Source organism: Spea bombifrons, chromosome 1, assembly GCF_027358695.1.
Source record: "Spea bombifrons isolate aSpeBom1 chromosome 1, aSpeBom1.2.pri, whole genome shotgun sequence".
Taxonomy (NCBI): domain Eukaryota; kingdom Metazoa; phylum Chordata; class Amphibia; order Anura; family Pelobatidae; genus Spea; species Spea bombifrons.
The window spans coordinates 97,682,706-97,700,660 of NC_071087.1; the positions used below are offsets into that span (position 1 = coordinate 97,682,706).

Below are 17,955 nucleotides of genomic sequence, written 5' to 3' on the forward strand. Positions count from 1 at the left end.
ATTCCCAGTAGATATTTTTCATGCATACTTGACTGATTACAGAGACAAACCTTTTTACAGCTGTTTTATCTGTGACTTTTATATGATTTCTGTTGTTGAGCGCACAGTCAAAATAGAAACCTCAGTGGGGAACATTTTGTCTATAAGAGTACAGTGGCACATTCTTCTTGTAACGATGTACCGCTTCTCCACACGGGGTTATTTTTTTTTTTTTTCTTAAAAAGGTTTTTGTTGAGCTTGTAATGGCTGGAATTTTTATTCTAATGTCTTCCGTTGGCTGATGCGTCCCAGAAGCATTGTTATTGGCTTGTTAGAATATTTATAACAGCATGTTCAATTAAACATTTAACAAAGGTAAAAAAAAGAAAAAAATGTGTTTTCTGCCCCGCCTCATTGTAATTTTGACATAAAACATTGCTTTTAATTATTTAGAATTTCATGGCAATTTCTTTTTTTGCACAAACTGTATTCTAGAATTACGTGTTTAAATTAAATGTCTTATCCAGACCTTCAGAACACAGACGGAGCGATGCATCTTTTTTTGTGAACAACAGATTGCTTCGGTTTAAAGAAGGTTATGTATAGAGAAGCAGAAGCTGCTGGTTTTATTCTCTTGGAAATATCATGCAGAGTATAATAGACGAAAGCGACAATAGTGAATAGATGGAACCTAGCAAAGTAGGACACTTTCTTCAAGTTTATTTTATTTTGCCCTTTAGACACAAAGCTTTTAAACTCATAATACAAAAACGCATGCATAAAAAGATTTTGTAGAAAATAGGAGCCTCTGCGCTATATATTTATATAGGAGTTCTTGACCGGGTTCATCACTACCTCCCAACTGGTGTTCAGATGTTTGGAAGCCACCATTAGAAAGAATAGGGCAAATGTGTTAATCTGCTCAACCGTTCACTCCCTGCATGGAGTCCAGACATTTGTCCTCAGGGTTAACTGGAACTATGGGAGTAGGAGAAAGTGCTTTTAATTTCAAGGGTCAGAAGCCAGAAGAAACACCATAAATATTTCCTTCTAAGCAGTCATCCTGCTGTAGCAGGTCATTAATTTAAAGAAGGCTTTCAATTGAAGGAGCTCATTCAGCTGTCAGTATGATGGGTTAGTTCATACTTCTTCCTGGACGTCTATCCTTATCCAATATTTCGGGAGCTTGTTTACCTATCACTTGTTGACTAAAAGAATGTTTTGTCTCAATGAGCCCTTAAAAAAAAAAAGCATAGAAACAAAATAGGCTGTGTTTTTCAGCTTGTTTTTTTTTTAACGCCCAAATCCAAGCGTGCAAGAGTTAAAAATGCTGACCGAGTTAGACCGTGGAAATATACGCCATATCACAAAATGAATTTATATTGTGCAAGTCAAAGTCTTTTTTCTGTTTTGTGGTTTAGATCCCTAGTTGCAGTTCTGTCTGTTAAAAGGCATCAAAATGAATTATGCACAAGATTGCCTGAATACCTAATTCTGTCTGTATTTGGAAGCATCATTCTTTACAGCTTTAGCAATGCTTGATGGTGCATTTCCACATAATTCTTTTTTTTATTTTCTACGTTGCTGCATAAGATCAGCTTCTTCTATTCACATTTTAAGTCACCAAGATTTCTTACAGTGCATATGTGTGTGTTTGCGTGCGTGTGCGTGCGTGTGTGTTGAGCCTTAAAGAGACAGTAATATATATATATATATATATTACTTTTTTATTTTTTTTGTTAAAGTACAGAAGTCCCAGTAATTTCTCCTGAAGAAAAGTATACTGTCTCTGCCAGCACCACTATGTTTTGTGCGTATGACCCCCACCGACCCTTTGCATACTCCAGACCATCTAATAGACTTGAGCACTGATGGGATTCCACTGAGTTTTACTGAACGCAGCCACAAATAGTACAAAGAATGCATGAATATACCCTCTCTGCGCTGCTGCCTGGCTGATGTCAGGAGGCAGCCTCTGGGCAAGTAACTAAGCCGCTTGGTGCTCAGATTTCACTTGGACAGCTGTTCTCCATTTTATCCGACCATCTCCATCCCAGAACCACAGAATGTAAGAAAAAAAAAGCCCATCAGCTGGGGGTGCATTGTGTATAAATTACACGTCATGGAACCATTACTGGACATATTTTCATTCCACCATATGAAAACCAAGTAAAAACTGTTCTCAAATGTGAAGAGAGAATCCATGCCCTATGTAACTGACCGCTGAGTAAAATCCATATATATATATATATATATATATATATATATATAATATAGATAAATATTAAAAAATAAAAAAAATGCAGCAAAAGAAATATTTCTCTTTTTTTCAATCAGTGAGAGCTTTTGATTTCTGTGACGTTTACATATCCACAGTAGTGAAATCCTTTAGCCTTGTGCACTTACTCCACGGGCCATTACAAATAGATACATACTAGTAATTGGAAATGTTCAGTCTCTGCTAATCGCCTTTTGCGATTCCGAAAAGAGCTGCTTGCTTCAGCAAGGACCTGAGCATTTCCAAATCCAAGAAGAGCAGAGTTATTTATTTATTCTCTCTCTAACCAGCGCTCAGAATGCTTATTCAAGCTTATTCACTTACTGGTCACGCTATCAAACCAGAGTTTGCAAGCACGCTGGAATGAAGTTTATGGTATTTTGTGCATTACAGCAATTTGCCTACCTTTACAGGTTTATTCTGGCTTTTGCTTAATACAAGTCCCTCCGTAGTTGGAGCGCCTCCAAATATACGCTAGTATTAATGTCTGATATACATTTTTTTAAAACTTTTTCTAATGTTGCCGGTGTTTTTTTTTAGCTATGTGTGTTGCCCTGCCAGGCAAACAGTAATGTCAGGACCCTCACAACTGCCCCAGAAGTACTACTTCACCAGTCTTGACTGGCATGTTCAAAATTAATGCATCTCCCTTGCAAAAAAGTAACCATCTTAAAAGATATGACTATTGGAATTAAAAGACATCACTTACACTCATTTCAGTGTTTTGTACCCTAGTACACTTGTACATGTATAATAGTCAATTTCTTGTATTTCATAAACACATGGAAATTTATTAACTTGAGGTGCAAAAGATAGTACCCAATGCCTTATCTGCTAACCCATTACTAAATTGAGTGAGCATGTGCCCTCTAATAAACAATATTAATTATTATTAATATTATTATCTTTTATTGATATAGCGCCAACAATTTATGCAGCGCTTCTTACAATACATATATTCAGGGTAGATGACAAGACTAGGACTGTATTATTTTCGCAACTCTATCCCCTTCATATACATTAAAGTAGGGAACAAGAGGAATGTTTGTGTTGTGACTAATAATTGTGAGTCACTCTGTCATCTACATGTGGTTCTCAACTCCTGTTGTGTCTGTATGTGTTAATGAATATTCGTTATGTATGTGTTAAGCGTCCCATTTAAGTTGTTCAGGGCTGCATAATTTGTTGGCGCTTACTAAATAAAATGTAATAAAAAGGTAATCATACATGCCTCTGACAATACAGCAAGCATATATCCTTTCTATGTGTTAATTAATGCAACCATATGGAGATGAGATCCCAAGGCTAATTGTGATTAGTTAGTTGCATTCCCGTGGACCTGGAAGGATTGTTTTCACAATGAGCATAGCTGCTAAGATGAAAGTGTGCCAGTAACCTACATGCCACCTTCATTTCTAGTGAACCATACAGCAAACATATGGGAAGCATGTATTATACGAAGGGATCTAAAGAACTGATGTTATAATGAATGTTATGGTCATAGCACCAGCACCGTTCTGCTTCCTGACAGTTCATGATGGAACACAACTCATATCCTACACGTGTTACCACTTTTCAAAATCTCAATATCACTCAGTACCTCCTTTTGCTATATAACTGTAACCCATGTGGATAAAAGATGTTTGTCTTATAAACCAAAATGTATTTGTGTGTGTGTATATATATGTGTGTGTGTGCGTGTGTGTGTGGGTTGCATCTTTATTGTCGCTCTCCAACAGCAAGCGAAGACAAAGCAACCTTTAGTTCCTCTGAGAGCACATTCTATATATCTCCATCTCTGCGATAGCATCAGAGTCATTATGTAGCAGTTGGCTCGGATACGCTTGCACAGACACAAATTGAGTCCGACAGGACTGATGTCTTATGGATGTTGCTGCTATTTGAAATGCTGGCATGAAGATGGTTCCGATGATAGGAGTGAGCTGGTGCCCTCAGCACATGCCCTACTATGATTTCTGCGGTTTTCATTCATTTCACTGCACAGTACTTGCCATCAAAGGATAAACAACATGCGCTATGATGACTGAGAGAGATACAGGTTGCCGGCACTGTTGTAAAATTCGGGCTGTGTTAAATTATTGCCAATAAAACATACAGATCAAGGGCTGTGCCTATATCCTCCAGTGTTATAAATCCTAGTCCTCTGGAGCAGAATCGTACGCATGGTGATGTATGAACTGTGTATCGATTGGTCGCTATTTGATTCATTTATTAGGTCAGAAACAAATAAATGGCATGTTTCCTGAGCCCACTGAGTAATGTTAGGTGTGCTAATCCATCCACACTAAATGTGAAAAGTGTGTTCTCAGTATAGCCCAGTACAGAAAAAAGCATTTTCCCAGATATGTGATTTCACCTGCTCATTTACTCATTGTTCTAGATGTCACTCTAGATGACTAGGTGCTAGGTTATAAGCAATGTGCGTGGTACCTGGGTCTCCACACCAACCTAGGGATGGCACTGTTTTGATCTTTACAATAGGATGGGAGATTTTTTAGGCCACAGTGCGTTAAAAGGGTGAGCTATTAGGCGTATTCTACCAGTTTGTGGTACTAGGTATAGAAGCCTGCTTTTAATCTGAGAAAAGTCCAGATCTGTTAAAAAACTGACCATTTTTTCCCTGGCAATACTTAGAAACGTCCATAGTGACAGATAGGTTTGTGGCCTATTCCATATCGTAGAAACTGCACAATCATGGTAGGTTTATAGTCCTTGAGATCTGGTTTGGAAAATCCTATTCTGAATAATCCAGCTCTTTCGTACGCATTCACATCAGAGACGCTTGAACACTGAGATGACTTGGCAGTACTTTTTCGAACAGAATCTACCACCTGCAATTCTGGAAATATCTATCTCTTGGACTAGTAATTAGAATTAGATTTTTTTTTGCGGCTGGATTAAATCCGTGCTGCATGGAAGTCAGTCATGCATAGTAATGAAACAGATATAATATGTATATTCACTTGTGCCAAAGCAAATCTTGATCTGTGCCAAAAAAAGCTTTTTTTTTTTTACATTAAAAAAAAGAAATCAGCAATTTATATGTGTGTTGCTGTTAGATAAATGTGTAAATCTCTCTGTCTCTATACCAATAGGAGCAGGAATGTAAGGACTGTTCAGTATAAGGACAGAAGTTATTCTTTAAAAAACTAATACCTACTGCATACCTGGATGCAGATCCAAAATGCTTAACAGTTTCCATGAGCAATACCACATGTACTCTGCTTCTACAGGACCTCATCATTAAGGTCATGTGCCATTTAGTGTTCACAAAGGGAGATGTACCTTTCTGATTATTGTTATTATTTTTATCTTGTATTTATATAGCGCCAACAATTTACGCAGAACTTAATACAATACATATATTCAAGTGGTATGACAAGACGAGAATTGATAGACTAAGACAAACCGATACATTAGGTGGAGAGAGCCCTGCTCGCAAGCTTACAATCTTGAGGGAATGGGGTGACAAACATAAGGCACAGAGAAAGGGTGAGAGGTATTGTGGTGGTTGTATCGGTGACAGGGACGTTCTAGCAGCTAAGATGGTTTGCTTCTCTGAAGAAGTGGGTTTTGAGATGTTTCTTGAATGTTGGGAGGGAGGGTGAAAGCTGAAGGTTCGGTGGGAGTAGATTCCAGAGATATGGGGAAGCCCGAGTGAAATCTTACAGATGGGAAAAGAAAGAGGCAATAAGTGAGGAGGAGAGTCTTAGCCCATGGGTATAACGTAAATGTCGCGTAGGAGAGTATTTGTTTATGAGGGCAGAAATATATGGAGGGCCTTATATGTTAGTGCCAGGTAATAGGGAGCCAGTGGAGGATTTCACAGAGTTGGGAAGCAGAAGAGGAGAGGCATGCAAGGAAGATAAGCCTAGCAGCAGTATTTAGGACAGACTGTAGAGGAGAGAGTCAAGACAGTGGAATGCCAACCAGAAGAGTGTTGCAGTAGTCAAGATGGGAAATGATAAGTGAATGAACCAGAGTTTTTGTGGATTCTTGGGTGAGGAATGGGCGGATGCGAGAGATGTTTTTAGGTACAAGCGGCAGGATCTGGCGAGGGACTGAATGTTAAGGATGAAAGAGAGGTTTCAGTCAAGGATGACCCCAAGGCATCGGGCCTGGTTAGTAGGAGAGGTAGTCGTGTAGTTAAGGGTGATAGAGAATTCAGGTAGTGGAGTGGAGATGGAGGGAGGGAAGATAATGAGTTCAGTTTTAGAAAGATTAAGTTTCAGGTAGTGTTGTGACATCCATGAAGAAATAGCAGACAAGCAGATGGTAATACGGGACAGGAGAGATGGATAGAGATCAGGAGGTAGAGATTTGGGTATCATCTGCATATAGATGATACTGGAGGCCAAATGAGTTGATGAAGCCGAGGATTGGGTAAATTATGTAGGTGGTGACTGCAGAGAATAACTAATAAGCCCATCTCGCTTGTCCTTTTTTTAATTACATTTTATGTAATAATTCTTTAGCTCTGTGCATATCCAAATCTTTCATTTATAACTGTGGTTACAACTCATCTTGCATGAAGTACACTAGCATGATGTTTAAGAACGAGGCTGTTGTACTTATATGATATCTGTAATGGCTAACACTTGAAATGACCCAGAGTGCATACCCTTTTGTCAGTCACGCTTATAAGCATTGTTTTTGTGGGGTTGACATCCTGATACCAAAAGCTGCTTTCTGGATTCCTCACCTCTGTTTTCTGGCACTTCCTCTCAGTTCACTAATGAACTGCATATCTGGATACAGTTAAATTAAGAACGCTTGAAGCTTGGAAAGCGTAACATAGAACTGAGCTTGACGTTTCTTTGGCACAATCTCACTATAGAGAATGACAAGTTTATGTTGAAAAAAAATTCAGGGAGCCTGGATATTAACTTTTAATTTTACTATTGATTTTAGCGACAAAATATGTAAAGATGTGCTTTCTTTGGATTTGGAAATATATTTAACTGTTTGAACACTACGGCAGGGTGGTATGTTCAATTATTTTTCCACTAATGCCAAAAGGGATCATAAAAAGTAATACAACTCAAATTTAAAAAAAGATATGTGTACAATACATGTGTTTTTAAAGCACCTCATAATCTGCTCATCTTCAAAAAAATCTTCAAAAATATCCCCATACCATACGCCTAGGATTTTTCTTTAAACCACCAAACAACTTGTTTGTGAAAAACACAACATCATTTTATGTAATAGTGTTAACAGGTTTCGTAGTTCCCCTGTGTTTTGCATGGGCCTTCTACCATTTGTATTGACTGATGTCATTGATTTTTCTGTCATTGAGGTTTGGGATGCCTTCCCTGTGTCTTGAGGTGGCCTCTCAGTAGTCTATTAGGTCATGTGTATATGATGTTATGTTATACTTGTGTCCTATCAATCTCTACCAGAATGATCATAGCACTATGGGATGATTCTTTCATCTACCTCCAGGATGATGATAGTTATGATAGAAACCATACTTAGTCTTACTAGTCTTACTAATCCTAAAGCATCAGTTAATTGATTGAATTGTTGGGTCTCCTTTCCTGAGTTACACAAAACCTCTACAGTTCCCCTATTCTTCACGTTTCTGCTATTGTGTTATCTTGTTACGGTGACAATAACTTTCTGTAAATCATTTGTATTTGGGTTACTGTCATGTTGCATTATATCAGAGACTTAAAATATGATTCAGATATCTGTTACCAATAAAGTCAGAATAAGGTGTGCACTGCAGTTGGGCCTGTGATGGAACATATAAAAAGCATTAAGCCGATACATCGCTTACTGAAGTGACAGCTAATTATGATGATAAATTATTCGGGTGGTGATCTGACCAGGGAAGAAGCCATCTGGGAATAGGTTTTCCTCGCCTCACTATTGAGAAATACATTACTAGCCCTGCCAGGACTATTCTTGGCACAGTGAGAATTGGCAGAGATACAAAGTGTGTAATGGGCTTCACTTAGTATAATGAGAAAAGGCACATGTGCAATATGCTGCTTTCAACACTTTTACCCCATGAAGAGAGGGGGTTTTGTATGAAACATGAATAAAACAAAATAGTCTTACCTGTTTATTTCTTCCTCCTCAGGCTGTGAAAACACCACATTGAATCATCTAAGTGGTGAGACACTCTTTGGCTGGTGAGCCGGTGAAACCAAGGCTTCCTAAGCATGCAGGTGGCACGCTGTCAGATGATGAACATCGCCAGGCCCGTTGTGGTACTTCTGTGCTTCCTATTCCATGCTGATGCTGAAAGTAAGTCTTATGCTTTGTTCTGTTTGAGTTCCTGGCCATAATGAGCAGTTTTGTTTTTGGTTGGCAACCGCCAAGGGCCTTTGAACAGGCTTCTTTTTCACGGAACGCTAAAACACTCTAGGATCCACAATGGCTCTGAGCCAACCTGTGAGAATATTTACATAAATCTTCATACCAGAATGTGTTCTCCCTTTGCTCTGCCTTGACTATTTGGAACCTACCTTAATTTTACCACAAGAAAAAAACACCTTCAAATTAAAGGTTATAATCTTAAAACATTGCCATGCATTTTAGCAGCAGGCAAACTAACCCATGAAGACATTTACTGGTGTGACAGATGAAGTGCAGTCTAAACACAGTAACCTAGACTTAAAATCCTCTGTACTTTGTAGGTTTTCTAGCAGCTATTGTCATGGTTTCTTTAAACAGTTGTCACAAAATAGTTTAAAGTGGATAAGATTAAGGGTTGTACCAAGGTACTGACTCGATACAAGGATCAAGTTAAACCGCACTATAATGGTTAATTTATGTCTTAAGGGCTGACCAGATTTAGATATCCAAATACAAATCATACTTAAGGAAAAAATCATAGAAATAATAGTTTTCATGTCATGTGGCTGACCTTATTAAGAGTGCTAAATTCCTACAAGAACGCCTACAAGATGACAGATTATTTTGACACACACTTATGTACGCAATTACAATTCCAAGAATTACCTCAATTTGATAAAGAGATGAAATAACATGAAAGCAGAATCCATCAAGTAAACAAATTCTTGGTAAAAATCAATAATTGCTTTGTTCGTGTTTAAATACCAAAAAAGAAGTTTGTACACTGCCGTGTTTAGAATGTTTTGGGGATTTAAGAGACCAAATGAAATCTCTGGCATGGCTGACTCTACAAGTAGGCGAATGTCACTAGCCAAGGGTTCATAATATTTTATGTATGTATTTTACTGTCCCTTGAATTACTCTGAAATCCACCATATATTACAATGAATTAAAAGCCCAATTCCGCTAACACAGAAAGTTGTTTACCGTTTGCTTTGTTGTTTTTTTTGTTTTTTTTATCAAGTGTTAGAAGAGAAGTTAATAATGTTTTTCAAATTCACATTAAAGGTTCCTCTGGTTAAAAAGATGTTGGCAGAAAATTGATCCACTTAAATTATTATATGAATTTCATAATAAGCGTGCAGTAGAAATAGCTTTGTTCACTCTATAAATAATAACATGGATAGGCAGATATCAAAAAAATGACATTCCGCTTTCTTGTTTTCTAGTTTCATGTTAAACGCGCAACGGAGTTAATTTTGTATTTTATTCCATGCAGATCAGTCCACAAGCATTGTTTAGTTACCGGAGTTAGAAAAATGAGACTTCTGACTCATTTAACTCCCCCTGCCCCTAGGCGCCTCTGCTGAAAGCAAGGAGCATTCATCAGTACACTTTCTTCATTCTAGTCTACGGGAGTAGCAGCAGCCAATCACATGAAACAATGATGGCGAAACTGAGCGTGACAGGAAGTGTAGATGCCAATGCGTCTCACTTTCATTAGAGGCAGGCAGGGAATGGGGTAAATGGATCAGTAACTAAACATTGCATTCTCCAATTTACATGCAATAAGAGGCAGTGGAGACAGTATGGACTCCAACATGCATTAAAACATGAAAATTTGGGAGGCTGCCGTTCCTTTGAAAGCAACATACGCTAAGAAAAGCCATGATAATCGTGATTTACCTTTTTCATTTTCATGTTTACGGTTCCTGAACATTTTCCTCTGTAAATAATTTACCTCTTAGTGCGAATTAAACGTGCTTGATAGAGCACATAGATGCCGTACTCCACATGTATTTTGGGGTTTATGCTGATGGCACATTACATTAGACACAGTGAGGAAAAGGGAAACCTGTTTAATGTCTGTTAAAGATGCACAACTCATTGACAAACTGATGCCTCCTAAATTATTTTCACCAGGATAGTGCAAATGCAACAATTCATGCTGACAGAAGCACAAACAAGCTTTGATCAAGAATTCCCATATAGGTTTCTGTGCCCTTGATGAAAATTATGTTTGACTGACATGGAAAAGGATGTGGGAGTAAGGTAGACTCTGATGACTTTGACCTGGCTTTATTGAGTTATGGCACCATTGTCCAATATAATTTAGAAGAGTGGAGAGGAACCTTTGGATGTCTTTCAAAAGCATCACTGGGGTTACTATTTAAAAGCACCGCTGGATTTTCCATTACAATTCCATTCCGGCATCTAAGATTAAAAAATGGGTTGCCAAATAATTTTTAATCACCACTATAATTAAGCCATATACCGTTATTCACCTGCTATTACAATTCCATGTCTTTTATTACAATGAAGCATGTTCAGTTTCATACTACACGTTTATTGTATCTAGAGACTGCATTTCTTTTTTCCTGGTTCTGAGTGGTGCACATGCATTATGACGACTACCTATTAAAGGGGCCACCTAATGTCCAATGCAGTCTCACCAACATAAAATCCATATAAGAGTACTTTATAATATGCATACATGAAATCAAATTAAATAACTGTCCTTTGGGAGATGCTGCAGCTCCAGAGCTCCAAAGCAATCAGTTAAAGCAATGAAGCAGTCAGTTGGCGGCAGGAAAGAGTTCACATTAAAATCAGTGATTTCTGTGCATGTCCAACAGGGCGTCTCGTTGGACCCTCTCCTGGAACTCTCGCTGAGCCAGCTTTAGAGCTGACTGGCGGTTAGGATACCTTTTTTTGGTGCAGGCAGCAGGAGATGTGTTCAGCTAAACACTTCTCTTGCAATACAAAGAGATTGCGGTAGGGAAAAAGGCAATATGGTATATCTCATAATGATTAACCCATTAATCCTCAAACTTCAAAATCTATCCAAACATCAACTTAATCACGGATATTGGAGCCAGTTTCATCGGTTCCTAAGCAACTCTCCTGAGTTAATACATGGTAGACCTGTGAAGTTAGAACATCTCTGAATATAAAGTGCCTATGTTGTTTATTAATTACCACCTTGTTTCTTAATTTGAGCTTCTGTAGATCAGGTTGGAAACCAAGTAGCAAGGGAATGCTGTAATCATGAGTAGACTTCATCTTTTCATGCGATCTTGCAGTATTGCTGACGTTTTGTTTTCGTTTTCTGCATTAATAGGCCTCCGGTGGAGCAAACATAAGCCTGGCAAGTTTTAAGATGTGTTGTGTCATCAGGAACAGGCATATGTTATAAGAGGCACTGTTTCTATTAATACGGAAAATGTACTTTCTAAATCATACACATTCATCATGAAAGTGTGTAATTGCCTCGCTTACATCTGGCACTTAGTTCGTAGAAATGGCAGAATTGTTGAGCTGGTAAAAAAAAAGAGACTTTGTTGTTTTCTCAATGGGACTAGCACGTTGTAAAGTAAAATGGCATATTTTCATTTGAATTGTCTATTAGTTTGCTGAGCTGCTTGACTGACAGCATTACACCACCGCACACTATAGCTGCTCCCCAGACACTCATCACAACAAGATCATTTGAAAGTGTACCTTTGTCTGCCGTGACAAAAAGGGTATTTAAACGACAACGGGCTGCTACGTCTCTATCCTTTCAGAACACTGAACCAAGATATATCTGGTGTACTTAACATATGGCACACATCAGATCTTTATGCAAATACATTTGTTTACCCTAGGTGTCTGTCGTAAACCTTTGAATTTATCTCCTTTTTCTGGTTGTTTCCATACTTAAATCCAATTTGGCAGTTTTCCCAATTTTTACATATATAGCTTCTATATACTAAATAAACCATTAAATGTATACTATTGGAGCATCTTGTTATCAGATTCCGTTTGATTATTCCCTCTGTTAAGTTATCTATGTCATTTTGTTACCTTGCTGATTGTCATTGATTGGTTCAGGAAACCCTTGTAAAGAGCTGAGCAAGAAGAATAGGCTCATCCTGGCCAACTTTACCGCAGAACTCATCTTCCTTCCATTTTAAACTAACTGTGATTGCAAAACAAACAGCACAAGCTATAGTCAGGTATAATAAATTAATATATCTCCCTTTTAACACAGAAGTGTTTTTGACCGCATCAAAACTTGGAAGGGTGATGAAAGCCGAGCAGCAATCCTTCTGTTTAAATATAGTGTGTTGTATGAAATGCCTTCTGAACTACTGTCTGTAGGACATTTGTTGGGCTCTGTTTTCTGCTGAATGCGAATGAGGTGTGTGGTCTTTAGCATATCCTTGACTGATACGCGGTGGCTAGGCTGTTGGCTGGTTTACTTGTTACAAGTAAAATTAGACCGGTTAGTTGTCCTAAAGGATCAGCGTAGTATATGACAGCCTGCAGTGTATGACAGAATTTCTGGTTAAAGTACCCGCAGCACAAAAAATCTAAATGATTTCCTTTGAGGAATAACATCGGTAGAAAATTGAGTCCACTGTATGGCTGCAGGACTCCGGCTTTAATCAAACTATTACTCACGTCTTACTGCCGGCAGAAATATAACATTGTTGCGGTAAGATGTAATATTACAACCTGTGCAGGTATTCCAGATTCCGTGTCCCCGTTGAGTTTCCATTTGCTTGCAATGCCTCCTATATGCCATGTTTTGCTTTGTATCATTAAGAAAGCCAGTTAGTGTAAAAATGTATTAACCACTCAGAGGCTGGAGTGTACGCAATATATTGCACACTTAATTGGTGCCTATGGGCATAGATATACAGAGACGTACTGCATTTGAAATTTGGACATGATTTATGCATTTTAATTCTGATTCATTGTGTTATGACCATGTAATATGTAATATGCTCTGCTCACTGAGTGCCAATTCTAGCTTGGTGAACTTCATATTCGGAATTCACTGAATTTCTCGCACTTTAGCTGGATAGTGTCAACTTTAACTATAATTAAAATCGGACTCTGCAATTAAACCTGGCATATGAAGACCCCAGCATCGAGAGGCTCAAGTTGTAGATTTCTAGCGCCCTGGGTAAACTATGGTTTTGGTGGTTCACTATTCACTATTTCAAAGCCCTTAGGCAGTAACCATGTTTTAATATATGGTAGTACCAGCCCTGCTCGGGCACTTGCTATTCAGCTTTTCGGCTGCTGAAGCATCCAGCTGACATCATTATTATTGGTCCATGTTGGAGCCATAATCAATGCTTGCCAGTTGCCTTTGCAACCTGTTACATTTAGGAGACATTTCACCATTACAGTAATGCCTTCCAACTCACAGCGCAGAGTGTCATTGAGATATACATTTACCACTGGGGTGCTCTGCCACCTATGATCTTTATTTGTTCCTTTTTCAGTGTAGTTGACTACCGTATTAACCGGAGCACGTTCTCAGCTTGTGTGTGTGTGTGATTTACCTATTCAGTTATGACTTCACATTATTGCTACATTTGTTTCATGTCTGCGGCTATTAAATCTGGCATTTCAACACTTTATATGAAATATATCAGTAGTTTGCAGCACTGTAAACACAGCAAGTGAGAGAAGCTAAACCCGCTGTATGTCACACCATAATATGGCAGACATGGGGTGAATAAACAAGGGGAATAAACTCTTTGGATGCAAAATTGCTAGGCAAATAAAAAAAATGACACCTAAGACAAAGTGGATTTCAAAGCAGGCATTCAAATGTTCTTCGCAGATTGCTGAGCCTTAATATTCGATGACAAAGTATGTGTGTCATCCAAGCTACCAGGATAGCCGTCAGCGGAAAGTGAAAATTGATATGTACATTGTGCTAACTACAGTCTTTACAAACATATGGGCCAATAGGTATGTTAATGTAAGGTATTCTTCTTTTCCACTTGAGTGGTCTGTGCATACACACCCATGATGCAGTATTCAATGTCTCAGGATGGAGAGTGGTGCATTGTGGTTGGGTCCACACAACCATTTCATCTATTTTCTACATACATTTGGAAGATGATATCCGAGCAGAAAGATTTAGCTTTAAAGCAGAAAATAGACCCACTGTTGTATAGTATCACTGTCTTCTTACCCTGGTACTTTACTTTGCTTAACCAATTAATATGTCATAAGCGTTATTCCTTGGGTAACCGATGAAGTTTGAATGAGGAGTGCGTTCTATCAGGTAGATAAATAAGTAAATCAGTGATTGCTGCCTCACATTTAATATATGAAGGCTAGATTATTCAGTGATGACAGTAGACTACTCATGAACATGCCATTCATCTCAGTGCATTCCTCCTTAATCCCAAAGGACGTATTCAGTTCATTATGAAGCTACTAATTAGCGGTAACTTCTCTGTCCAAAAGCCTTGAGCACGCTACGTGTACGTAAAATTGTTTTTCACAGCTCTCATTCTGACTTTTTACAAGCAAAGTCACCGTCAAGTAGTTATCAGAAGCTTTTAGACTTCTAGTACATTTCTCTTTAAATAAAGAAAAGTGTCATTCCAACAGTAAAAGCGTTCATATGTCAAAAGAGCAAGAACATATAGGAGCTTATCCCATCAAATTCGACCTGACGAAGAGCCATACAAAGGACCTCACAATTTCACCTTCTGGTCCCTATATTAACTCTCAATAGATTTATTTTCTTGCATCCTTGAGTGCATTATGTCTCTAGTTTATTAATCCTTTGGTTACCTTGCATATCCAATACATATTTAAAGAGGATTAGTTAGAAAGGCTCATAGGTAAAAAACACGTCTCTGATGTAAACTCTAGATGTTACAAAAAAAGTTTAGTGTGGAGCAGAAGCTCCATAATGCTACTATATTATGAGTAAAAGGGGGATATGTATAAAGTATCACAGCCGAAGGGTACCGAATGAAACATTTGTCAGGGGCCAGATTGAATTGCCTGAGATAAGGCAATTCAACTTTACTTCAAATCTGACTTTCCATGGTGTTGGAATCCCAAACTATCACATGTATTCCATTTATTATATCACAACTGTTTGGTAAATAGACCCCGTGCCTTAAAACATAAAAATAAAAAATGAATAAAAATGCACGCAAATGTACAAACGTTCTTTCTGCTCATACCGATCAATCTTTCTATCTATCTATCTATCTATCTATCTATCTATCTATCTATCTATCTGTCTGTCGATCTATCTATCTATCCATCTAACTAGCTATCTGTATATTTGTCTGTGTATGTCAGAGCTGGACAGCATAGAGAATTTTTTTATCCACCGCGGCCTGGATGCTAAGCTTCAAATTAAATTGCAAATAGTTCTGCAATCTTTGTCTCCATGGTACATAATAAAGCCAAAATGAAAAGTTTCCTGTAATTACACAATATCAAATGTTACTATCATTATTAATATTTTTTTTGGCTAAATGAAATTGACAATCTGTTTTCATAAATGAAATTGTAATCTGCCAGCAATTGAAGCTTTATGGCATCCGCATTATCTCTTTGAATACTTAGGAAAAATAAGTGCACCCCATAACACATCTTTGCCATTAGCAGCTGACCTCTGGTCTGCAGAGGATATTTAAAGCTGAATTTGCTGATTTTAAAGGGAGAGGAGGATTAAAAGAAATGAGATTTAAGTAGAGAACAAGGGCAGTGCATCTGTTCAGCGGCTCTGAACTCATTTCGAAAATGGGGAAAATGCATTTGATCCATGTAGACGAAAGACGTCTGCCATAAGTCATTTGAAGTCACACTATAGCAAATGAAAATAGAGATTTGCTTGCATTTTGTTTTAAATGAGACAAGCTTAATTGACGTATATGCTTTAGGCACGTTTCAGACATTTTTCCACATCAGTGGAATGTAATTGGACAGCTCACATCAAAACATTGAGCAAATCTTCTGCGAAATACCATAAACACTACAATCCAGAATTTTAACCATTAAAATCCCAGAGCACCAATACTTTTCCCTATCCTCTTTTCTTGTGTACTTTGTACATTGAAGTTCTTTAGAATAATGAGAACATTAAAAACTACATATTCATTTTTCATCCCCCCCCCCAAAATACACAGAAACATTAAAAGATATATATTTTTATTCTAACGTATTACCTTTATTATAACTTTTGTGTGTATGAAACTTAAGATGTCCCAGCATGCACATGAGATGGGTGTTTATCCTTTTGAAACTTAGAACCGAACCATAATGTACTCCATTAAGGTCTTATTAAAGCTTCATAAAATGCTTAATTATTTAAAAAAAATATTCATCGTATATACGATTTAAATCTCTAATTGAAAAAAATCAAGTTTAGTAAGGTTAAAGGCATGCTTATGTTATGTTGTTAACATTTCATTATATAAGTGAAAGCCATAATGATGAATTATTTTCTTAGTCTGTCAGTTCTGCTTTTGTCATACTCTTTGAATATATGTATTATAAGAAGCACCGTGTAAATTGCTATGTAAATAAATAATAATAATTAGGTATTTATTTTATTTACCTGAATTGTCTAGTCCAGTGCTGAGTTGGACTATAAATTCCACCACTAACTGGCATTCTGAGATATCTTTATTTTACTAGAGTTTTCTCTGAGAAAGTTGACTTTGGAGGCTGGTTTTCATAAGATGCTTTAGCAATTGGCTTACCGTGATAGAAGGTGTCAGAAGAGCTACATGCATCAGATTACCATAGGCATGGAGCTCAGTCTTAACACAGTCTATTCTACTAGACAGGAGCTGTCTTTGGTTTCAATCCCTGGACCATCGTGATGTCAAAGCACATTCCCCTGAGCCACGAAATTTTATTGCACAACTGTTAAAAATACATTACAGACGTGACCTGTCTAAGATGTGGTAACCCCACAGCCAGCTGGAGGCTAACAAATTCCCCCCTGTGTATATTAGTATGTGCAGTTGTAAGCCTATGTCTACATACCAGTATGCAACACTGCAGTGTCCAGGGAATTATTTCGCGATCGATTAAAATACATTGCATTCTACATTTCTCTAGCCAATCATATTAGCTTAGGCAACTAGATTATTGCATTCAAACTTTTTGCATCAAATTCAGATGTTCGCTAAATTAAATAAGCACATGTCAAGATTAGGCAAAGACTTAATAAATAACGGAGGCATTCATCGGCAATTGTTGTTTTAGCGACAGAATTTAGTGCAAAATTATCATTCATGTTGTGTGTGTGTGGTGTTCTAATTTGATAGGTGTTTGTATTAAGCATGATTGATCTGGTCCATTCTACTGATATACATATTAGAGTGAGAGGTTATTTAAGGCCATAGTACATACACGTTGCAATATACTTTTATGTATTGTTTCATGTGGATGACTTAGAGAATCTGAGGTTTATTAATTATTATACATAGACCTGAGTTAGTAATGTGTGTACTTGTCAAGGTAAACCGCAACCACCATATATGCTTTCATAGGTAAATTAATTTATTGAAACTAACGCTTGTGCTTTTCATTGGGCAGTGTAA

General features: G+C 37.6%; 1 protein-coding gene across 1 annotated transcript in view; it reads left to right on the plus strand.

Moving 5' to 3' along the window:
• PTPRD (protein tyrosine phosphatase receptor type D) overlaps positions 1-17,955 on the plus strand; it is a 691,347-nt gene that overhangs the window by 560,867 nt on the left and 112,525 nt on the right. The window contains exon 9 of the mRNA XM_053465969.1: positions 8,367-8,533. Coding sequence (XP_053321944.1) covers positions 8,449-8,533 — 85 coding nt within the window. The 5' untranslated portion in view covers positions 8,367-8,448. The remainder of the gene's footprint in view (positions 1-8,366; positions 8,534-17,955) is intronic.